Here is a 25,917-nt window from a genome sequence, read left to right as displayed (position 1 = left end):
AGTATTTTTATTGTGTAAGTTTGACTTTAACAATTTGAATATGACCAATCATTTACATATTATTTAATCCAAAAAAAGTGACCTCACCCTTTTTAATGCATTCCATCCTGAATTATTTTTGTGACAGTTAACGGAAGGCAGTGATAGACAGGGGTGAGTTGCAACTATGGTCATTTTCAGATCATTTTGAATCTTTGAGGCCAGAGGGGTCATAATTTAATTTTTCAAAGCATTTTTTTATTATTGTCCAAATATTTCAAAATTATGGGCAAGTAGCTCATTGTCCAAGTCACTCCCAATATTGGAGAAGCAATTCAAGCTGATCATTTTTGTTAAGAGGTTTGATTTGCTCTTATGCCTATTGAAAACAAAGAAAAGTAAATTAGCCCCCATCCCCCAAGATTTACATGTATCTTGAACGCATGCATATTCAAATAATTAAAATATTACTATAATATTGTAGTTATCAGGCCTGCAATTTCATCACACACTATTTACCATTGTAATAGCTCCCCTAGTTAAATTCTTAATGAATTTCATACAAGATTAGGTTAGCTACTTGTACAAGGCACACAGGGAATAAAAGCAAAGGATACCCTGTTAATAAAGAAACAGATTGCAAATATATTCATGATGTAGTTGACTTTTGATCAGGAAAATATCCCTGAATCTGGTCACGTTGCCTTTAATATTGATTTTCCTAATTATTCTCTGGATGCACGACTCGAGTTTGTCATTTGAAATTCTAGCAAAGGTATTCATTTCATATTCTATGAAAGGTAACCTAATTATTATTTCATGGGATTTCTCTTTTAAATGTGTATATAGAATATAATCTTTACTAGACATATTCTAGAAGCATTATTCATAGATTAATTGGGTCATTGTAATCCTACCATTGATATGCATGTGGTGCAAACCAGAATAGTACGAACTGCAGAGAATGTTTAATCTTCTGGATTATACTGATTCATTAATGAGAACAGGTCACTCACAATTTTTATTTATAACTCAACTATTAGAAAATATTCACAGTTTCTTGTTTATGTATCTCTTAATGTTTAGGCTTTGAAATTTATTTATTTAGACTACTTTTTTTTTTTTAATAAATTTGTCAATATATGTTGTATCTCTACGTATCAAAGGTTTTTTTTATGTTTCTGCTTTGCATTCTGAATCAATAGTCCTGATGTCAATACCATGCCCTTTTTCAGGCAACATATGTGTGTGAAATTGATTTTTTTTTATTTTTTAGATTTTATGGAGGCAAATTTGTTAATGTGAATTTCCATCATGTTTTTATACTGATGCGTGTATTCCCAGTATATTTGGATTTTCTTAACAAGAATATTATTTGCTTATAACCATTAAAAGACATTAGGTAAAGCATACTTGGAAAAATGATATGAACACAATTTTTGTGGTTGTGTGTGTTACATTAGCATATTGGTGTTGTCTCTGTAGTGTTTATAGCTTGAACTGTCCTTAAAGTCTCTTTTTTATTTCATTTTGTTATAATGTTCTGTAATTAATGTAGTGTACTATTTGTTCAGTTATGCATTACATAGTAAACGTATGTAACTCACTTAGGTCATTAAACAATGGCAAGAAGGACATACAAAATTAAATTGAGTCGGTTAATCTCTTTTTCATTTTTTAAGCTGGGCATTTTTCAGTACAGATAGAAGGTAATAGAAATGACCTATAAAGTTTTTATATTCAGTGGATTAATGAATTCATGGATTATGACAGTGTTGTTGCTGTTCTAAACCAAACAGATTGCATTAAAACATAATCTTAGATAATCCCATAGGAACTACAACTTTTTATATTATTGTTGTTATTTCATTAGAGTTTATCTTTTATTCTGTATATCCTATTGATAGTGTGTATTGTAACATAATGAAAATTAAATCCCTTTTATTGGCCCATGTTCTTTCTTAAATTAACTTCACAATAAGAAATAATCAAAAGCTAGATTAAATCTTTAGTCCTTAACTTATGAAAAGAAAACAAGTTCTGCTAAAGTGATAGGTTACTAGCAATTACATTCTGTGATTTAACTAGCTTTTGAAGCATTTGGAGCTACCACATTTTAATTTTTGGGAAGGTTTGGTTTTTAATTTACTATTTTTTCTAAACAGAAAGTGAACATGATTGTTTTCAGCTCTATACTTATCAAAGACTAAAAGAAAGCTTATGTAATCATATGGTTGTCTTTCTAGCTATCTGTAACCAATTCCTCAAAAAGCTACTCCTTCTAGAGTTTGGTTCAGGTTTATAAGAACTTAAACGGTACACAAGTAGACTACACCAAGATGTAGGTCTATACGTAAAAAAAATCTAAGATTGGTTATTTGAATAATGTAAATCTAAGAATGTTATTTGAATTATGTAAATTTAAGAATGATTATTTGAATTATGTAAATCTAAGAATGGTTATTTGAATTATGTTAATTTGAAACATATGTCAAAGGAATACCTTTACTGGAACCAATATTTATTCAATATTAAAAAAAAAGGCCATGTTTTTATAAAAATAAATGTAATGTATATTTTCTTCTTACTATGACATATATATGATATTTATTCAATGTTAAGAAAAGGCCATGGTTTTATATAAAACATTAGATTTATTTGTTATACAGAGACAAGGTAATAGAACAAGAGAGAGAACTACGACTAGAGGCAGAGGGAAGGCTCCAGGCACATTTAACCGACCTGTATAACAACCCAGAGGTCAACAAGGAACTGAGGGAGCGCCTCCCCCGGGCCAACAAAGCAGACCCCCTGGAGTCACTCAGCAATGATACTGTAGAGGAAGGAGTCGTCATAGAAACAATGAAGAAGAGTTCCGACACCCCAGTTCAGGGGTAAGTACAGTGTATGTTTATCAAGTAGTTCAGAAAAGAAATGAAGGAATGTAATGCATTTTTGAAATCATTAAATATATACGAGGGTTGTCCCGAAAAGTCATAGGCAATGTTTTTAACTTTGTAAACACTTGACCAATACTAACCAAATTTTGTATGACTATCATTTATCAAATGTCGCTTAAAACAGTGAATTCTTAAATGAAAATCTTTCATAGTTAAATACTTTGACAATTTATAAGAAAGCCAAAATGCTCTGTCAGAGCACATTCAAAATCCAGGATAATTACCTGGTAACATTTGTTACTATTGCATTTGCATTTGTTAATACACTGTATGTAAAACATCAAATTTAAATTTATAACAAATAATTCAGAAATCAAACCAGCATAATACATTAAATTTTCACAGAAAAGAGCCTGTTGCAAATGAAGTTGTCAGTGCATCCCTGGTGCACAGGGATGTAATGAAATAACATACTAATTGTAGAGTATTGATTATAAAATTCAGAAGTGAGGTCACAGTCTATGTAAAACTGTGTTTATTTTTTGCCTCTTAAGGAGACCTTGCAAGAACTTAAATTTGAATCTGATCAAGAAATTAGAAATACAGTGGTTAATTTTATTGCTTGTCTGAGTTAAGAGTGATTTTACTGTGTATACTGTATGTGTACTTAAAAAAGGGGGCTTCATATTTTAGCGGCTTTGGTGCAGACAACGATGCGCTAATTCATGAATACTGCTAAGAAATCATTTATAAATACAATATACGGCACGGACATGTATAGTGCTAAATCATGATTTCGTCAACAACTCCATACCCAGTGATTGCGCTAAATTTTGAATACGCCAATTTATGTTCACGTACAGCATTTGAAAATTCAACGAGATGCCATGAGAAGTTTGTTGCACACAAAGGCCAGTATTTAGAAAGAGAATGATCTTGACATTATTAGACACATAAATTGTGTTTGCTTTCATGTACCAAATTATACTATTACGTTTTCTTTATTTTTACATTATTTTCTTATTTTTAAAAGGTGATTTTCATATGAAACTTGAAATTTGTGAACATTAGATGTTGCCTTTTAGTGGCTCTTTTTATGAAAAGAAAAGAAAGTTAGTGAGGAAAGAGGAACCAAATTGTTTTACCTGTCAGTGACTTTTTGGCACAAGCATCGTACACAATTTTAGATATTAGTACTTTTTTAATTGTGAAATACCTCTGTTAGAAAAAATTGTGATGATGTGTTAAAACTATTCCTTCCATGTAGCATTATGCACAGAACTTTTGTTTATTTCCCATTATCATGTTCCTCTGTCATCAACAACAGTTTTTCTTGCTAACAGTTTATCATTTTCTGGCATAAAAGTGCAAAAAAAAATGGTAGTACAAATTCAGCATATCTAGAAGGTGGATTTCTCAAATCAACGAATTAAATATAGAGGTGTGTATGAAAAATACGTGTCCTGTCTTGCAATTTTCTTTTTTCTTTTTTTTGTCATTTGGTATTTTTCATTTAAATTCCTTGAGAGGTATTTTTGTGACAGTTTAAGTCAAGTGGAGTAGATGTGGACTAATAAAATCCTGTCTAGTCGCCAGTTCTGAAACATTCCTCATTGATTTTCCTTCAGACAGTGGTTTAGACTATAAGAAGACTGTAAAGCCCTTAATCATCACCTGCTTTAGCTGGTGTCAGAACTTGTCAGTTTTACCCATAATCCTTCCTGACAACTTTTGATCGAGTTTGTGCATCCCAGGAATCATTCAGAATAGAGTTATTCCTCTTTGTCCATCCTGAAACATTCATATTAATTTAAGTGAAGTGCCAATCTTAAATATTCTTGTCATAAACAACAAACAATATTTTTAAAGTGCTTGTTAAAGAAAAAGAGTGTTTTATTTCAAAGAGTAAGGTATATATATAATCTGCAAAAAAAATTCACTTTGAAATATTTCATTATGAGGTATTTTAAAATGTAAAAATATTGAGAAACTCTCAGAAAACTAAATGTGTCACAAACTGACAGTGTGAATAGAAATTGTATGATAATCATTGATGGACAACTGTAATCTTAGTTTAAAATATATTTCATAGATTCATATCACAAAAGTAAAATATAAAAAATAATGTATCAAAAAGCAGTTACCAGATTAATGCTTAATAAATGAAAAATTGTATACTATCTCATTGCCACAAAAAAGTACAATGAATTACATTACAGAATTCTAATGCCATGAAACCCTTTAACCTTTGATGCTCTCCTTGTTTAAATTATATACTGGTGATTCTTTATCGAAAATATTTTGTTTTGTAAGAAAAATGTGTATTTTCTGTCTTCTACAAATGCAAAGAAATTTGAAAATTCCAGTTTAGTGCATAGAATTCAAAATTTCCATTTTTTTGTGAGCCATATGCTTTCGTATCTGTCTATCGTTAATACAGCAGCTATATGGAGTGCAAATCATTCATTTGAAACTATCAATGATGCCATTAATTAGATTTATCATAACAATTTCAGAATGCTGTGAATTTTTATCAAGGGCCAAATAATCAATGGATTTATGAATTTGGTTGATTTAAATTACATTTCATCCGTAATACTGTAAATCACTTTTTTATTTGCGATAACTTTATTTTCGCGTAATTACATGAGACAGTCTACTCGCGAAAATTTCATTCTCTTGTATATTTTCATTAGTATAGATTATATACAACAATACTCAGAATTTGTAAAAATTTTGTCTCGATTATAAATACCAAATACTATCTCGCGAAAATAAGGTGTCGCAAAAATTTAATGATCTACAGTATATTGTATAGGGGGATAAATTTCTCTGTTTGTAATTAATATTTAATGATATCTTTCATCTTTTGACACACAGAAAATTAAAGAAAATGTTCTCTATAGTATTTGGTAAAAAATATAGTGGATGTTTTTTTTTTTCATGGTCAGTAGCACAACTTAACTGACTTTGGGCGAATACATTTAGTGAACAATTCTGTAAAACTATAAAATACACATTTTTCATCAAGTATTCAATTTGATGATAATTTTAAAGTGGCTGCTTTTTTAATTGTTTAAATTTTTTTATACAACTACGAAGAATACAAGTTAAAACTTTAAAGTATCACTTATTAGGTCTTTCCACCTTTCTGTGGAAAGACCTATTGAAATTGTTCTGTTTATTATTATTATTATTATTATTATTTTTATTATTTTTCCGCCGAATGGTTTTTTGTTTTAAAAGTTATCGAAAAGATTTATGGTCCATAAGAATGCACTTCGTAAAAGATTTTTACAGTTGACCCTGCGTATATGAACTTTGACCCCTCAAGGAGTTACAACCCCTTTCGCAATAAAAGCTTGTTATCGCTACTCCTTCGAAACCCTAAACTGTAGAGATACGAAACCTTCACTAATGTCTTTGACTAATTTAGTAGACTCTTCAATCTATTCAGTGCGAAAGGTTGCATAAACCCCTTTAATTAGTTATTGCCCCTGAAAGTTTTTGATGGTTACGAATAATTAATTTTTTTCTAAACGATTAATCGTAGAGATATGGGATCAATAGCATTGGCATGTGTGACCTTTGACCTTGAAATTTATATAGAGGTCAAAGGTCAAGGTCATTCAAAATATGAGAAAATTAGCTTTTTTAATATCTCTTTTGTCTTTCAACATATACTGAATATCTTTGCATCTATAATATGTCCTTCTAAAACTATTTCAAAGATTTCATTCTTGTCCCCCGAGCTTGACCCATTCAAAAGTTGTCACCCCTTGTGCAACAAAACCTTGTTATCGCTACTCCTCCGAAACCGTAAACCGTAGAGATTCCAAACCTTCATCAGTGTCTTCGACTCATTTAGTACTCTCTTCATTCTATCATTGCGAAAGCATTCTTTGGTCCCTTGTATGAGTTACTGCCCCTGAAAATTTACGCTGCTTACATTTAATGAACTTTTTTTTAAAACGGTGTATCCTAGAGACATGGGATCAACTGCATGAGCATGTTCGACCTTTGACCTTGAAATATAGGTCAAGGTCAAAGGTCAAGGTCATTTAATAACATTAGAAATTCCTTATATATGTGTAAAATATGGCAATTTACCAAATGACCTTGAACTTTGACCTTGACCTTTCACCTTGACCTTGGGTCAAATGGAAAAGTAAGACATGCATTCAGCTCCAGTATCAGGTAAAAACATAGAAAAGTAAAGATTTCTCTTTTTTCTTTTCTTTTTTTTTTCTTTTTTCTTTTTTTTTTTTGTAATGACCTTGACCTTTGACCTTTGACCTTGACCGAAGGTCACAATCAGGCTTAAGGATGTGGAAGTAGTTACAATTCTTAGTTTAAAAGAGGCATAAAATAAATAATTAACCTCCCCCCCCCCTTCTTAAAAAAAAAATCACATCAACAACAACGTAGAATATTTCTGTCAAATTCAAACCAGACCTCGGATCGACACCATATTTGGTACAATTGTAGTATAGACCTCAGAGAATGTTTCTGGAGAGTTTTACGGTGAGTCCTATAAGTTTATAGAAGTCTTGAAGTTTCACGGCAAAAACTACAAGTTCTGTTGTGTTTGTAATTAAAGTGCAGGTGAACGAAGAAATGATCTAAACCTTTTATCGGCTATTTCTTCAGATGTCGTTAGCAGCATTCGATTCTCCTGATATGATACGCCATTTTAATACCTAGCATTCTCTCTTTCTTTTACATTTGGAATTTATTTGATTTTTATTTAGAATTAATCAGTTTCCAGAAATAGCGATTTTCGGTAGATTAAAAACAATTCTCGCTTTCATTGTCGTCTTTCCCTTCTAAAAATGCATGTTGGGAGTTTAATTTGTGATACACATATTTAATTTAACCCAAAGAAATGCTTATTTAAATGTTTCATAGTTATTTCAGGATATTCTGTCAGAAATGTTAAAATCCGAACCCGATCTTTTAAGCTTACAACAAAGCTATTTACAAAAAATTCAGCATGCTCACAATATCGATGAATCGGGCTACAGTCCATTAATACATTTTCATTAGGGAACAGTGTTAATGTTTTCTTACGCAGCCCGTCCCTTATTATTTAATATACTGCTTGCAAATTCAGGAACTATTTCCTTTTACGGAACTTCTTTCTTCCCCTACCGATTCTAAAAATACGCTTGCAATTATTCTATAGTCCTAAACATTTTAACATACAATTGTTATTGGAGTGCGTGGCCTAATGGTTAGCGCACCTGCCTTTCAAACCAAGGGTTTTGAGATCGATCCCAGCTGGAGGAGGTTTTTTTTTTTTTTTTTTTTTTTTTTTGCATTTATTACATTTTTCTTCATTTTTTTTCAGTCCAAATGACACGGAAACACTTAAAAAGGTGGAAAGACCTCTAATTGTTCTCTGAACAATTAGTTTACTAGTATTTTAATCTGAAACTTGATTTTAATTATCCCCTTCCCACCCCCAAGTTTAAAAGCATGATAATGCATTACTATTAAATGTGCTAAAAATAAAACGTAAACTTTTTCTCAAGCCCAAATCAAACTGAGGTAAATTGTCTTTGCCTTTATTACTGTTTAAAACATTTTTTTTTTTTTAAATTGTCTAGCTTAGAAACAGAGTTATCTCTCTTTGTGCAGGAAAAAAATGTTATAACTAATTTAACATGTTTCATACACATTCAATTGAAAAGAACATCTAACGGTTCAAGTTACACAAATTGACAAATATTTAAAAAAAACTGAACCAGGGTTCTCATTAACGCAAGAATCTGCGTCCTAGACGCAGCAAAATTACTTGGGACGCAAGGTTCTTAAAAACGATGCGTCCGCGGACTCATGATCGGACGCGTCCTCATTAGCGAGAAAATTCGGGTAATTTCAAAAACGGGGAATTTACTTGTTGGGATTTGTCAAAGAAATATTTAATCGAAACCTTCCTGTAACTATCATAAAGTTCATCCAAGAAATAACTTTTCTTGCACTTATTTCTCTTTTTTTTTAAACAGGGATTGATAATAATTAAGATACTTCATGTTTATTAGTCCATAGTCATAATAATGTCGCATGCCAAACTCCGACAGCTGTAAACACACTGCAGCTTTTTTTTTTTTTTTAAAAAAACACACCTTTGAATCTTGAGTGTTATCTACATGTAGAAACCATAATTACTGCTTGTATACACAATGCGGCTTGATTATCTCGTGAATTTCACCCAGTGCAGACGACCGACAGGATTAGTTACGCTTCATTGCACATGACACCTGTGATTGTATACAGTCAACTTTCGGGTACTAGTTGATTATGCAACAGTTAATTTTAGCTTTATAAACACCAAGTTAATTTTTATGGCAATTGATTACGCGTGTATTTTAGAATATGGCTTGAATGCATTACCAGTTTATATACTTGAATATGTTAATATTGCGTAAACAAACTGATAAAATGATGAAGATTTATTATTGATATATATGTTTGGATGGAGGGATACTGCAATAATTTAGTTGAGACTCAACATAATTATTCTGGGACGCATCAAATTTAGCTGGGACGCAACCTTCTCAGAAATCTTGAGTCCTGGGACTCAAGTTAGCAAAATCCTAGTGAGAACCCTGCTGAACACAGGTTCAAAAAGTATTTATGTAGGACATGGCACAGATAAAATTCAGCTTGTCACTCAAATGACAGAAATGTGATACCCACAGAAATTGTAGTTAATGCTTTCAGCATAGACATATAACTGTAATCTATTATTGGATGTTATAGGGATGTTATCTTTGTGTCATTATTAAGATATCTCACTACAATTCTGTACAGCCCTTGCAGTATAACTGACAAGGGGAGAGCTAAAATGATGCTAAATAGAAAATAATGTACTTTTTAACTCTGAAGCAACTTCAGATTGTTGAGTATAATAACTCTATTATGGGGAGTATCGGATGAAGATCTTGCTTTTAAATGCTTTACCATCATTACACTATTACAGGGTTTAAATGGAGATGATCTCCTATAGAAAAGTTCCCATCGATTTACTGCAATAGAGACGTGTTTGATTAATTTTTGAGATATTGAAAGCAAGATGAAAAGAGCTATTGATAGATGGAAAATGATGAAAAAAGTATGCCCAGTATTGAAAAAAAGAAAAAAAAACTATACAGGACAAAAGCCCAGTGGAATGGGTGGTGAATGCTGGTCGTTTGAATTCCCTGACACATATCCCCCCTTCATTCACACCAGATAAAGTGGGTTTTTTTGTGAATGCATGGCATGAATGCACCGGGTTTTCTCTGTGAGATGTGAATGTAGTTCCAGTTTTTGTATTTTTTTTTTTATTATTAAGTAGGGATATCTTTTCACATTAAATTCTTAAGTTTTTAAAGTACATGTTAATATCAATTTCACTTATTCTTTATACAGATTTATTGTAAAAAGGGTAGAAGAGAGAGAGAAGGTGCAGCATGTATAAAATTTTAAGTGATTATGAGATAGATATATATTATATATAAAGCACATTTTACAACAACTCTTAAACTAACATAACTGCCCTAAGTGAAGAAATATTAATATAGAAAGCACAAAGAAATTCACTTTTATAAGGATACCCACTTCCGCCCCAGCCCGGGGTTGAACTCTTGACCTACGGAATCTGTCTCCTAGCAGTACAGGAACAGCGCGCTAGACCGCTCGGCTATCTAGGCAAGTCAAAAAAACTTGCTTTCGATGCCGATGGAATTCTCGCGGCGCTGCCCTACACTACACGGTCATTGAGAATGGAAGTGAGATACAGTTATTTGGACATTAGTTTTATTAGAGAATCGTTACCAATACACGTTGTAATGAAATTAATTTTTATTTATAAAGCACATTTTACAACAACTCTTAAACAAACATAACTGCCATCGGCATCGAAAGCAAGTTTTTTTGACTTGCCTAGATAGCCGAGTGGTCTAGCGCGCTGTTCCTGTACTGCTAGGAGACAGATTCCGTAGGTCGAGAGTTCAACCCCGGGCTGGGGCGGAAGTGGGTATCCTTATTAAAGTGAATTTCTTTGTGCTTTCTATATATATATATATATATATATATATATATATATATATATATATATATTTATATTTATATATATATATATACTAAAACTCAGTGTTTTCCAGTTATTTGTTTTTCCTGTTATTTCAAAATAAAAATTAAAGGGCTACAGTTCAGTTGTAACAGGTGTAAAGGTATATGTATATCACTCTTCAGCTTTTGAGAAAAGTTTTGTCAGAATCTCTCATTTCAAAATTATTTGATTCAATTAATTTTTTAAGACATATTTGAATTCAACAATGCAAAATATACTGGTACATTATTTAATTTAAAAAACTGCTCACAAAATTGTAAAGAAATAAGATTTATGGGGGACTATTTCTTGTGGTGGAAGGATATACAGAAGAAAATTCTTCAAATCTACACATTGATTTAATATCTTGGAACTTTAGCCCTATATATTTTTACTTGGAGAACTTTTTTCGTCATTTTATGCTAGGAACATTAAATATAGGATTCAATTACTACTTTTAAATGAAATTTTACACATTCACTCAACAGACTTTGCCAAAAAATTAAGATATATTTAAGAAGTTGAGATAAAATTTACATTGTTTTTTTTTTTTTTTTACCGAAAATCACATATTTTGACCAATATCTCAAAATTTATATCACTGACCCCAACTTTTTCTTTCATTATTTTAAATTATACGATACATTCAACTGATCAGCACTACGGTCATAAAATGCTTGATACAAGAAAATATTTTATTGCCTATCTAGCTTTTGAATACCCCAAATTTGATTTTTTTTTTTCAGTTTAAAAAGGTCACATAATACTTTAAGTGCATTAATTTGCAGGATTTTTCAATAATGAATATTATTCAAGTTATTTTACATAAAATGAGATTATACTTATTGCCTTGATTACATTTGGTAAAAGATGATAAAGGTTAAAGTGATTGACCTGAAAGTTACAATTTAAGTGCAAAAGGGTCAAGTTAATTGTACTGTTGCTCAGTAAGATGCACACTGACCCCCAATTTTCTTTGCGATTTTTAGCCATGCTATATGAGTTGTTATCTAAAATATACTTCTCAAAAAATTTTTGATATTATACTCATATCACAAGTGACAAAATTTTTATCAATTGAAGTGATCAATTAATTTGGCTGAAGGCCAGTTCTAGGAGAATTAAACACTGAAAACTATTGCTAATTACATTTGTAAATGTTTAATGGCTAATTATAATCAACCTAACATAATTTTTGAGATATGATCTACGTAAAGAATATATTGTATACAAATACATATAGTTCATTAAAGTGTGCTATTTGTTCACTCGTAGTTCATTCCTAACTGTATGCAATGTCCTCGCAGGAAGCAGTCAGTTCTGCGGATGTAAGCAGAGACAAGACTGATTGGCAACTAGGAGTCGGATAAATTGATAGTTAAGCCTCTGAATAATCCCCTCTAGGTTAAGCGTTTAGGAGAAACTGAGCAAAATTTTGCAAATGATGTGAAGGCAAGTGCTTGTCCTGTCAGGGACTTGCTTAAAAGCAAACATGGGCTCTTTCTATTATATTGGATGAAATTTGTGCAATTCTGCTTAAGTCAATAGCAAGTAATTCTCCCCTGTTTACTGAGGTGAATTTGTACCCATACCTTAATTAACTAAAGGAAAAGACGGGAGAAAAATGAGGGGATCTCCCGCACAAAATCGCTTTATCCCGTCCAACAAAGGGTTAAATAGAATTTTCCTATTAGGACTGTTTTTCTATTCCAGCTGCTGTAAAAATTGCAAACAGAAGCAAAACAAATGATAAGACTGGTCCAATCACAGGGACTTTATTTGTGATTGATGACCCTCCCGTCTGAATAGTAGATGATGAGCATCAAGATTTGATCTTCCCTGAACCTGCAAAGTCATAAATTTTATCAGGGTCTTTAATCAAAATTAATCAAGCATCATTTTGCCTGTTCAGGAAAATTACATTAGAATTGTTATGTGAAATTTGTAATTTAATCTAATGGTTTGTGTTGATTGGAGCTGAAGGATTTATTACATTTATCAGGTGTACACTAAGGTGTACATTGACCATGCAGTTTATTTTCTGATGAAGTGTTTCTCTAATTTTTCTAACTCTGGGTATCATCCAGTTTTGAATCTATATTTAATGCAGACTAAAAAGTCATGACACATTTTTTCACAAAATGAAGTGAAGAGGATGGATTTTAACAAAATCTTGATGGTTACATGCTTCAATACATCAGCAGCATGCTTGTTATGGAAGTAATACTGAAGTAATAAGTAATACAATAATGCTCATTGCAGATCTATAATTACTTATACATAGTCACCAAAGCATGGTTAGGAACTCCTCCACTGTATAATTATTTTGAACTCTTACATTTCATACATAATTGTTATATTGATGATGGCCCCTCCAGCTTCCAACAGAAAATTAAGGCTTCAGGTCCTCTGAAATGTTTTATTTAATCCTCTAACATCTTTTACATTTTAAAGTAAAATACATTGATCTTACTTCAGTGCTTTGTATCTGAGTAAAGAAGTGTAAAGTTTGTGTCTTGGGCTTCTTCTGTAAGTTTAATTTGCTTCTAGATAAGTGACAACAGCAGATCCCCATTGTTGGTGTTTGAACAACTAGTCAACATTTGTATCTGATGTTTGACCAACAATCAACAGACATTAAAAAAATATCTTAAACAAATGTAATCTTGATAAACTTAGGAACTGCAAACATGTTGTTGACAGCATCACTGAGATTTTCAAACATATTTAGTTCAATTTATCTCCGATTTGAGTTTACACAAAGTCAGGAGAATGCTTGAATTAACATTGATACAGTGTAGTGTCAACAAGCATCTGATCAGCACTGATCATATTTGAGTTTTAGGGGGAATTTGCTTATTTTATCTTGTACAAATATTTTCCCATTCAACATAGACAAGCAAGAGCTACACAGTAAGGGCCCAACAAATCAGGGTTGGAGAGATTGTTGTGCAAGTTTGTCAAACAAACTTTATATTCTAACTATTAGAATCAACTCATAGAGCAACTCATCATAGAGGCCTACTATTTGATTACTGATGGCAAATATTATCTTACACAAAAACTTCTGATGTTGTGAATTCATTTGGTTCTAACTGTTTAGAACCCCATGCTATGTGTATTCATTGTGGTAGTGTATTTGTGCCATATTTCACTGCGAAAATGTGACAAGTCTATCAACAAACACTGATGGGTTTGATATTTAATCAAGCAGACACTGTGGCCTTTTAAAATATTCTGTTCAATATATCATATAATTTTTTATCCACCACACATATAGAACATGATCCCAACAATGCTGAACACTGGCAAAATCATCTCTTATTTGACTTGGGATTCTTGTGTGTATTTACATTGGGAGATCCAAACATAGATAGAGATTATCAGATATAATCTTGTTTGGAACTGTCTTAATTAGTTTGAACTGTTGTATACATAAGATTATATCATGGTAATTTTATTGTCAAATTCAAACAAACGGGGAGAGGGTATGAATGAAGCCCTGAAACCTCAGTGTTCAGTGAGTGTAACCCCAATGTTTACTTTGATACAACATATCTGTGATATAATTTTAATGTTTTGTCTTGTATTAAATGGTAATAAAAAGGTGATATTTGACTACAGGTAAATTTGTTTTGTTTGTAATGATTATGACAGCTTAGTCAACCAATGAAAAACAAATGGACACCAAAAACAATATAGAAGACATTTAAAATAATATTTTAATAGAGTTGTAAAAACAAAAAGCAACAAACAAACAAATAAATAAAACATTACTGTAAAGTGGAAATTATACAGTATTTGGACAGGGAAAATTTTTGTGAATTTTGTGATGATTTTAGTTTTGCAAAATTTATTACCTTGCAAAGAATTCCAAAAGATGTTGATAATGAACTACAAATAAGATGTTTTGTGAATTTTTTATTTTCATAAAACTGACCCAGTACTAACGAACTCTTTTTTACATTGAAATCACAAAATTTTACCCTGTATAGAATATCCATGTTTTACAGTACCCCCCCCCCCCACCCCTCCTCAACCTCTCAAATATCCAGCAATACAAGCTTTACTGTTGGTTTATCCATCCGTCTGTCTGTTTTCTTGTGTAATTTCTTACAAATTGCACTCAATTAATTCAATATTCTTGCGCAAAATTAAGGTATGCGGTGATCTTGACTGAAGATTTTAAAACATATACATGTAGATAAAGCTCAATCCAATATTGTGTGTGGATTCCAAATTACTGGATTCTTTTCTCTTGTTCTATTCCAAATGTGTACTGACATCATCTCAACAATATATAATCTGATAGAGTTAGTGTAGCAGACAAAGCCTGATATTAAACATGATTTTAATTATTCATACATACATGTTGAACTCAGTACACTCATGCCTTATTGAATTTTGTAACATATGGTGACCTTTTTTGAACTTCTATTGAACTATTTTAAAGTGTAATGTTAAAAGCTTATTTACTAATTGTAACAAATATATTGAGAAAGAAAAAAAATTATGCAAGAAAACAGACTAATCACTTATTGACATTTAGATCTTCTAGCTCTACTGCAGCTGTCACTAATTTGCATGATATCTCAGAAATTGAGAACCAGATTATCCCTGACAAGGAGAACCAGTCACATAACAAGAAAGAGGATTTACCCTCAGGTAAATGTCTGAAACTTCCAAAAAAAAAAAAAGAATAAATAAATAAAAAGAAGAAAGTGAGACATAAGGAGAAAAGATAATGCAGATTGAAAGGGCAATCCTATATTTAAGTCTTCTCTCTCAAGTGTGTTTATTTTTTCATAGCACCTGTGGGAACAACACCACCCAGTCCCCTCAGAAGACCATTGTCATCTTCCATGACTAACACCCCACAGTTCTCGTTTAACCCCTTTGGAAACTACACACCCTCCTTTATGCACTCTCCTGTGTACCTCAACCAACCATACCCTGCAGGCTACCTAAGCCCCTCCTTGTTTTCCTACAACATGGGGTCCCCCAGGGGACAGCCAATAAGACCGTCTTTTACCTCCAGTCTTCAACAGATCCCAAGTGCTCAGAGCTCTGAAGAAACTATTGTTTCCCATGATTCAACCACTGCCTCTTCAGAAAATATTGATGCTCCATTAGAAATGACTGACCTCAATTCAAGTCCTCAAAAAGAGGCCAAGTCAGGTGACCAGCAGCCCTCCACTGGATATAGTCCTTATGCTGCAGCATCCCCCTTCAGAAGTGCCCCATTTCTACCTCCTAGTTCCCATCAAGTGCAGTCTTCCTCTCCAGGCCTTTTTTCTGCATATTCACATGGATATGGACTTGCTGCATACAGTAGTTCTACAGACCAAGCCAAGCAAATCTCTCTTCTTCTGTCAGAACTCGATGCAGCGAAAGCACAGAACAAAAGAGTAAGTTTTTTTACAGTGTATTTCTAGATACTGTAAACCAACTATTATTGGCATCATCTTTTATTAGAGATTCGTCAGTTTGAAATAAGTATGCAATGATTAATTTTCACGACTGAAGAAACATTTTCTACAAATACAAAGCAAAATAAGTGGTTAATATTCGCGAGTTAAATGAGGTCAAGAAACTCGGGGATATTTCTCACACGTGAATAAAAGTTGGTTTACAGTATTTTTCAAACAAAAGCTAAAAGGTGGTAATAAAAATGAAGTTGAACTTATGCAAAATTTTCTCAAAACAGTATATCAAATACAAAGATTTAGGTACGGTAAATGTTTTGAATATTTTGATATAGATATAAATTTCTTAGGATGTTCATGCAAATACAAATATCATTATACAGTTGGCAGAGAAGCTGGCTCAAACTGAACACGACTTGGAAACTTCTCGGCTGAAATTAAAAACGAAAGACGTGGACTCTAAAGGAAACACAGATTCCTCTGCTGCAGCAGGTAATTATAATGCTACAAGTGTGGCGGTTAGATGTTATTAAAGCAAAGTTTACATCTTTTATAACAATTTTTTGAAGATCTCACACTTCAAATATTGAACTGGCTTTGTTTTTCGTAAAAATTTATATTTAAAATTTTACTCATCAGAAAACTTAAGTTCTTCATAATAAGTTTTGTATCAAATATTTCCCTGAACATATTCGGTAGTCATACTTAAAGAAAAACATATATATTGTGAATTCACTATATATACATAAACAAATTTGTTATACAGATTTATAAACCAAATTATGAATAGAGTGAATAAAATGTACAGGTACTCAGAACTTTGCTGTAACTGAATTTTACTGTAGTTGGTAAAGTACCAGTCTAAAGTTCAGGGGGTCAGGTTCATATCCCCATCATGTTCCTCACATTTTCTCCTTTCCTGTTACACAAGATTATAGTACATACCAGTCTATAGATCAGGGGGCCTGGGTTCATATCCCTGTCTTGTTTCTCACATTTTCTCCTTTCCTGTTACACAAGAATATAGTACCAGTCTATAGACTGTTATACAGGATTAGAGTACTAGAGCCTGGGTCCGCCATGTGGTCCCTCACATTTTCTCCTGTTACAAGATTGGACAACCAGTTACAATGATTTCACCACCAGAAAAGAAGCCTTATGGAATGGGTATACAAATGAAGCAGACCTGAGGGACTGGGTGTTCAAAGTTATCAGGACCACAGGGCTGGGTATACAAAGTAAATCAGACCTGAGGGGCAGGGTATACTAAATTAAATCAGACCTGAGGGGCTGGGTAAACGAAGTAAATCAGGACCAGAGGGGCTGGGTAAACAAAGTAAATCAGGACCAGGGGGCTGGGTAAACAGAGTAAATCAGGACCAGAGGGGCTGTATAAACAAAGTAAATCAGACCTGATGGTCTGGGTATACAAAGTAAATCAGGCCAGAGAGGCTGGGTATACAAAGTAAATCAGATTTGAGGGGCTGAGTATACAAAGTAAATCAGACCTGAGGGGCTGGGTAAACAAAGTAAATCAGGACCAGAGGGGCTGGGTAAACAAAGTAAATCAGGACCAGAGAGGCTGGGTAAACAAAGTAAATCAGGACCAGAGGGGCTGGGTATACAAAGTAAATCAGGACCAGAGGGGCTGGATAAACAAAGTAAATCAGACCTGATGGCCTGGGTATACAAAGTAAATCAGGCCAGAGGGGCTGGGTATACAAAGTAAATCAGATCTGAGGAGCTGAGTATACAAAGTAAATCAGACCTGAGGGGCTGGGTAAACAAAGTAAAACAGGACCAGAGGGGCTGGGTAAACAAAGTAAATCAGGACCAGAGAGGCTGGGTAAACAAAGTAAATCAGGACCAGAGGGGCTGGGTAAACAAAGTAAATCAGACCTGAGGGGCTAAGTATACAAAGTAAATCAGACCTGAGGGGCTGGGTAAACAAAGTAAATCAGGACCAGAGGGGCTGGGTAAACAAAGTAAATCAGGACCAGAGGGGCTGGGTAAACAAAGTAAATCAGGACCAGGGGGCTGGGTAAACAAAGTAATTCAGACCAGAGGGGCTGGGTATACAAAGTAAATCAGACCTGAGGGGCTGGGTAAACAAAGTAAATCAGGACCAGAGGGGCTGGGTAAACAAAGTAAATCAGGACCAGAGAGGCTGGGTAAACAAAGTAAATCAGGACCAGAGGGGCTGGGTATACAAAGTAAATCAGGCCAGAGGGGCTGGGTAAACAAAGTAAATCAAGACCAGAGGGGGTAAACAAAGTAAATCAGGACCAGAGGGGCTGGGTAAACAAAGTAAATCAGACCTGAGGGGCTGGTTATACAAAGTAAATCAGGACCAGAGGGGCTGAATAAACAAAGTAAATCAGGACCAAGGGGCTGGGTATACAAAGTAAATCAGGACCAGAGGGGTTGGGTATACAAAGTAAATCAGGCCAGAGGGGCTGGGTAAACAAAGTAAATCAAGACCAGAGGGGGTAAACAAAGTAAATCAGGACCAGAGGGGCTGGGTAAACAAAGTAAATCAGACCTGAGGGGCTGGTTATACAAAGTAAATCAGGACCAGAGGGGCTGAATAAACAAAGTAAATCAGGACCAGAGGGGCTGGGTAAACAAAGTAAATCAGACCTGAGGGGCTGAGTATACAAAGTAAATCAGGCCAGAGGGTCTGGGTATACAAAGTAAATCAGATCTGAGGGGCTAAGTATACAAAGTAAATCAGACCTGAGGGGCTGGGTATACAAAGTAAATCAGACCTGAGGGGCTAAGTATACAAAGTAAATCAGACCTGAGGGGCTGGGTAAACAAAGTAAATCAGGACCAGAGGGGCTGGGTAAACAAAGTAAATCAGGACCAGAAGGGCTGGGTAAACAAAGTAAATCAGGACCAGAGGGGCTGGGTAAACAAAGTAAATCAGACCTGAGGGGCTGGGTATACAAAGTAAATCAGGCCAGAGAGGCTGGGTATACAAAGTAAATCAGATCTGAGGGCCTGAGTATACAAAGTAAATCAGACCTGAGGGGCTGGGTAAACAAAGTAAAACAGGACCAGAGGGGCTGGGTAAACAAAGTAAATCAGGACCAGAGAGGCTGGGTAAACAAAGTAAATCAGGACCAGAGGGGCTGGGTATACAAAGTAAATCAGACCTGAGGGGCTGGGTATACAAAGTAAATCAGGCCAGAGGGGCTGGGTATACAAAGTAAATCAGATCTGAGGGCCTGAGTATACAAAGTAAATCAGACCTGAGGGGCTGGGTAAACAAAGTGAAACAGGACCAGAGGGGCTGGGTAAACAAAGTAAATCAGGACCAGAGAGGCTGGGTAAACAAAGTAAATCAGGACCAGAGGGGTTGGGTATACAAAGTAAATCAGGCCAGAGGGGCTGGGTAAACAAAGTAAATCAGGCCAGTGGGGCTGGGTATATAAATAAATCAGAAATTAGAGGCTGGGTATACAATTAAATCAGACCTGAGGGTCTGGGTATACAAAATAAATCAGGACCAAAGGTCTGGGTATACAAAGTAAATCAGGACCAAGGGGCTGGGTATACAAAGTAAATCAGGACCAAGGGGCCAGGTATACAAAGTAAATCAGACCTGGGGACTGGTATACAAAGTAAATCAGGCCTTAGGGGCTGGGTAAACAAAGTAAATCAGGCCTGAGGGTCTGGGTATACAAAGTAAATCAGGCCCTAGGGATTGGGCATACAAAGTAAATTAGATCATGTGGAAGGTGAATTTGAGATATGAATATTTTGAATCTAAAAATATATAATTTTCAATAGTTTGAACATATTATCTGAATAGTTGAATTTACTGTCAGTTGTAAAGAGTCCTTCAATTAGTTGTTTATAATAACACTGTGTTTGGGAACAAATCTTCATTCTCTTTCATTCAGACAGACTGAAAAATTAGATGAGCACAATTTGACTTGATTTGAACTGTTTGATGTTAACTGCTTTTTGATAAAATCTTAATTGCATTTGAGGTAGATTTTAATGAGTAGATATTTGGAAATCAATTTTTGAACAATACTTTGTCAGCCCTGGTCAATTTTTCCGGAGGCACACAAAAGTGAGTGATAAGTTGCATTAGGAGATATTTGTAAAGTGATAGTGCTTAAGTAGCCATGTTTGAAGCTTACAATAGGAATTTCTCATTAGAGTGTGTTTTACAGACATTGATTTAAAGGTGATAGTCATCCCATCCTTCAGCCCCCCTCTTCATTCCTCCTTCTCTCACTCCAAAAAAATCGATACCAATTATAAGCATTCATATAGCCGTTTAAAATGAGTTGACAATCAAATCACTTTACCATTCTTATTAATTTTCGTGCGATACCTTAATCACGACTGCTGTGGGAGCCCGGCATTAATTGAGGACTGAAGTGTCATATTTTCTCCCCATGCTGCCCAGGTATATTGATTCACAAGGAATCAAAAAATGGGAGAAGTTTTTCCTTGGTGATGAATCGCTTGCCAGCCTATTTCATTTTCCTATCAGAACATGTATTGATCATCTGCGATTAATCGTGTTGCAGCATTTCTCATTACGGATGACAATGTCGGACTTTGAAGTCTCATTCGTGAGGTCTATCAGCGTAAATCAAACTGTCAAGCATCAGTCTATGCTGCCATTACGCTTCACCTAGACCTGCTTCGGCAGCGTAGCTCTTGGGGATTAACCATCTTTAAGTTTGCTTTTGGAGAATTGACTTATTTCACTCTTTTGGATAATTAAGCAATAGATTGCTTAATAAATTATCTAGTCACTATTGGTGATTTTTTTTGACAGACTTATATTTTCCCCCATGGTCTCCTATCAGAATATAAATTGTTGCTTCATGAATGTAATATGTCGGTGATAGAGAGTAAATTCTCTAATGCTTTATTAATTCTCATGCATGGCATTTTCTATTTCAATAACTGATTTACTCAATTGAATAATGCATGCAATTTTAGCACTAAATCTCTATAATAGGGATATGCAGGATAATGATTTATAGTCTCAATAATGCTTAGGTTTGCAAATGTCACCAAAGTATACCTATTAGCATGTTTTGAATGTGCATATTATTTTTTTTTTGTTTTTGCACACTACTTTTTTTTATGTGTAAAAAAAAATGAATTATTTAAGGATGTATTCTGCTGATTATGCTGAGGTGTCATTCATTTTTACAGAACTCCTCTGGTTTTATCCATCAAAATATGCATAATTTTTAGGCCCACTAACCCCCTATTATCTATTCACATTTGAATTCTTTGTAGTTTTGATAGTCTTCTAAAATATTATTAAGAAAAATTTAATTCCAGATCATAAGTTTTTAGAGAAAGAAGTTTTCCATTTATCCAAAAAAGTCTGGTTTCCCACCATATTTTCAATGCCTTGTATCTCAAAAATATGTTTACCAACTCATATTTTTCTTACTTTTTATTTTGTTTCAAATAATGAATACATCAAATTAAGTACCAAAAATAAAAAGTTTAATGTGGGTTATCTCAGCAGAATACATCCTTTACAGAAAAATAAAAGCGTATTTTTACAATTAAATTTGATGAACAAACATAGCTGTTGACTTACTCAGTAAGTGGCTTTTTCTGTAGGAAGTACATTTTTGAGGGTACAGTGAGATATGCATATACTGTATAATACATACATATATATTTAAGGAAATCCTATAGTTCTACAAGCATCTACATGTACATTAATCCAGTTATATATACAAGTATGTTTTCTAATAGTTGAATTCCTAATTGCACCCTTATCCCTTGATATGATTTGATTATAAGGTATGGTGTTTATATTGTAAGGTATGGTACAGGAGTTGTGTTATTATGTAAGGTATGGTACAGGAGTTGTGTTTTTATTGTAAGGTATGGTACAGGAGTTCTATTTTTATTGTAAGGTAAGGTAGAGGAGTTGTGTTTTTATTGTAAGGTATGGTACAGGAGTTCTATTTTTATTGTAAGGTATGGTACAGGAGTTCTATTTTATTGTAAGGTATGGTACAGGAGTTCTATTTTTATTGTAAGGTATGGTACAGAAAGTCTGTTTTTATTGTAAGGTATGGTACAGGAAGTCTGTTTTTATTGTAAGGTATGGTACAGGAGTTCTATTTTTATTGTAAGGTATGGTACAGGAGTTCTATTTTTATTGTAAGGTATGGTACAGCAAGTCTGTTTTTATTGTAAGGTATGGTACAGGAGTTTTGTTTTTATTATAAGGTATGGTACAGGAGTTCTATTTTTATTGTAAGGTATGGTACAGGAGTTGTGTTTATATTGTAAGGTATGGTACAGGAGTTCTATTTTTATTGTAAGGTATGGTACATGAAGTCTGTTTTTATTGTAAGGTATGGTACAGCAAGTCTGTTTACATTGTAAGGTTTGGTACAGGAGTTTTGTTTTTATTATAAGGTATGGTACAGGAGTTCTATTTTTATTGTAAGGTAAGGTACAGGAGTTTTGTTTTTATTGTAAGGTATGGTACAAGAGTTCTATTTTTATTGTAAGGTATGGTACAGGAGTTTTGTTTTTATTATAAGGTATGGTACAAGAGTTGTGTTAATATTGTAAGGTAAGGTAGAGGAGTTGTGTTTTTATTGTAAGGTATGGTACAGGAGTTGTGTTTTTATAATGTAAGGTATGGTACAGGAAGTCTGTTTTTATTGTAAGGTATATGGAACAAGAGTTCTGTTTTTATTGTAAGTATGGTATAATAAGAGTTTCGTTTACATTGTAAGGGTCAGGTACAGGAGTTTTGTTTTTATTATAAGGTATGGTACAGGAGTTCTATTTTTATTGTAAGGTATGGTACAGCAAGTCTGTTTTTACTGTAAGGTATATGGTACAGGAAGTCTGTTTTTACTGTAAGGTATATGGTACAAGAAGTCTGTTTACATTGTAAAGTATGGTACAGGAAGTCTATTTTTATTGAAAGGTATGGTACAGGAAGTCTGTTCACATTGTAAGGTATGGTACAGGAGTTCTATTTGTATTGTTAGGTATGGTACAGGAAGTCTTTTTTTATTGTAAGGTATGGTACAGGAGTTGTGTTATTATGTAAGGTATGGTACAATAGTCCTGTTTACATTGTAAGGTATGGTACAGGAAGTCTGTTTTTATTGTAAGGTATGGTACAGGAAGTCCATACAGCCCAAAGGAAGCGGGAAGAGAGCATGATGGGAAGGATGAAGCTGAATAGCCAGGAGAAGGAGGAAGCCCTGCGGAGGCTGAGAGAACTAGAAAGAAGGCTAGATGAGTAAGTATTCTGTTAAACTGTTATCAAGTACGAGAAATTTCCAGTATGTAGTACTTTGTGATTAGATGGTTCCATTCTCTCAGGGAGTCATTTCTGAATGGAATCTGACAATTTTTGCTATCTGCGTAATAATAGCTCTACCTTTTTTTAATTCCATAGTTTTCAATAACTTGATATACTGGATTGATGTTTGATGTTATATTGTGAAGACCTTAATTTACAGGAATCCATGTTTTCCTTTTTTCCAGGGGTTACTCAGACAACACTGACTTATCAGATTTTGATGACCCTGATGAAGATGAGGTTACAGAGGTGAAGGACATTCTATTTTTTTTAAATTCATTTTCAAATCTTTTTTTTTTTACATGGACCCTTTACCTGAACTTTTTCCAACTAGAGTTTGATAAAATGTTGTTCATGTCACAGAATTATAGAAAAGAGATCCCAGATAATTCATGCTGAATATAGCATCAACAAAATTGAACATTATGGAGCTGTTAGGTGACATTGTATGTAAAATATGGCATATGAGAGAACACATCTATTATTCATATCTTGTTGCCATCTTTTGATGTTTTGAGTCATGCCCAGCTTTTAATTGATTCTTAAGCACAGTCCCTTCCTTTTATTAATTTATTACAATTATAAAGTCAGAAGGTTATCAATGTGGCACTGAAGCAATGTTACAGCACGGCTGTTGACTGAGAAATAATATTTCTGTATCTGGTTAAGGGAGCTATTCCGCCCCGCTGTCTGTCTGTCCATCTGTCACACATTACAGTCTGCCATGGTAACCAGGTAGACTACAAACACGTATCCTCCATCCCACCCTTTGTCAGGGTAGGATACGGGATTATCTCTGTCACTCAGAGTCTTTATGGTTAACGGTAAAGATAACATCAAAAGATATGATTGCTAACAGGATACTTAGTAAGTGGTTGGAAAAGTAACAGTTTTATTGCTGCTTATATTTAATTACTGATATTCATTCGTACAAACATAAAAATTATATCTGTATTATTTCATTTTTTTGTGCATATGTGTAGTAATCTGCCTCAGAAAAAAAATGGAAAAGATCTAAATTCTGAGAATTTTTTAAAAAAAAACCCAATACAAGTTATGTTTTAAGGTAACCAAAATACTAAGTGTGAGATACAAATTTGGTAGACACTGAATGCTTTAACCAACCAAGGGTTAATTTAGTATCGTGTTATATTAGTAAAATTGATTTTCATTTAGTTCCCTCAATAATACTGATAACATATAAGTCCTCGTAAATGTCACAAGCCTAGCCAATGAGAATAAATTTCTATGTTTGGGGGTTATTAAAATTTCACTCCCTGAAGAGTGCCCATGTAACAGTTATTACTCATCGCTGGAATTTCTTTATTCTGGCAAAATCCTAATAAACATCAGAGTTAATACGAAGATTTATGGTATATACCCTGAACTATGATTAAATTTTTAAAACTTTGGTCAGATGGGGGGAGAGATTTATGTTGATTATTGATCTACCAGAAGTTTAATCCTGTAGAACATGAAATTCAGTATTTGCAAACAACTCAATATAGTCTTGGTGGTTAAAGGGGATTACAGGAACATCATACTTGGCAATTTGTTAGGGAAAAAAGCACAGCTTTTTTTTTCTTGTCTTCCACTATCTTGGATAAGGCTCCTCATAAACTTTTAAATATGGTACATATATATAATCGATATAAAGAGAGCTGGACAGTCTTAGATCTGTCTTAGATTTGGCGCTAGTTTGGGGGGCTGTAGGGGATTGGGTCCTGGGAATTGATGAGATTCTCACAATGGAAAGATTCGACATCAATGTCTCTCACAGCATGATGTAATGACAGGGGTCCTAGCACCTGACAAATTTAATCTGGGAATAAATGTACCATATATATGTATATACATATACACTGTGTCTAAATATGTGTCTATTTGTCATGATCCTCAAAGGTCTTTAGTGCTTTGGGTAAAATGTTTATAATAACATTTCTAAGGATCTGATGTAACATATTAAAATGTAATTTTTTTTTTTAGCTCTAATGGTCAATTGCTATAATTACTTTAATAGTTTGTCCTAATTTCATTAAAACTTGCTACACTAGTAAAGTACATAAAAACTTATGTTTTTATTTATCTTGACTTTCACAAATTGCTAATAAGTACTTAAAAAAAAAATAGTAAATACTCTTTAAATACTCTTAAAATTTTAACCCAGTTGGTTGTCTGCAA

General features: G+C 33.6%; 1 protein-coding gene across 1 annotated transcript in view; it reads left to right on the top strand.

The window, feature by feature from the left end:
* The window catches only part of LOC133181893 (uncharacterized), a 36,061-nt gene that overhangs the window by 775 nt on the left and 9,369 nt on the right, over nucleotides 1-25,917 (top strand). Inside the window, exons 2-7 of the mRNA XM_061316543.1 lie at nucleotides 2,649-2,873; nucleotides 15,536-15,642; nucleotides 15,787-16,385; nucleotides 16,787-16,895; nucleotides 23,544-23,673; nucleotides 23,922-23,985. Of these exons, the coding sequence (XP_061172527.1) occupies nucleotides 2,649-2,873; nucleotides 15,536-15,642; nucleotides 15,787-16,385; nucleotides 16,787-16,895; nucleotides 23,544-23,673; nucleotides 23,922-23,985 (1,234 nt within the window). The remainder of the gene's footprint in view (nucleotides 1-2,648; nucleotides 2,874-15,535; nucleotides 15,643-15,786; nucleotides 16,386-16,786; nucleotides 16,896-23,543; nucleotides 23,674-23,921; nucleotides 23,986-25,917) is intronic.

This window comes from Saccostrea echinata, unplaced genomic scaffold (genome assembly GCF_033153115.1).
Source record: "Saccostrea echinata isolate AGI-Se365-2 ecotype Australia unplaced genomic scaffold, CSIRO_AGI_Sech_v1 ptg000009l, whole genome shotgun sequence".
Taxonomy (NCBI): domain Eukaryota; kingdom Metazoa; phylum Mollusca; class Bivalvia; order Ostreida; family Ostreidae; genus Saccostrea; species Saccostrea echinata.
Note: the sequence above shows the minus strand (reverse complement) of the source record. Positions and strands in the feature narration are given on the sequence as shown.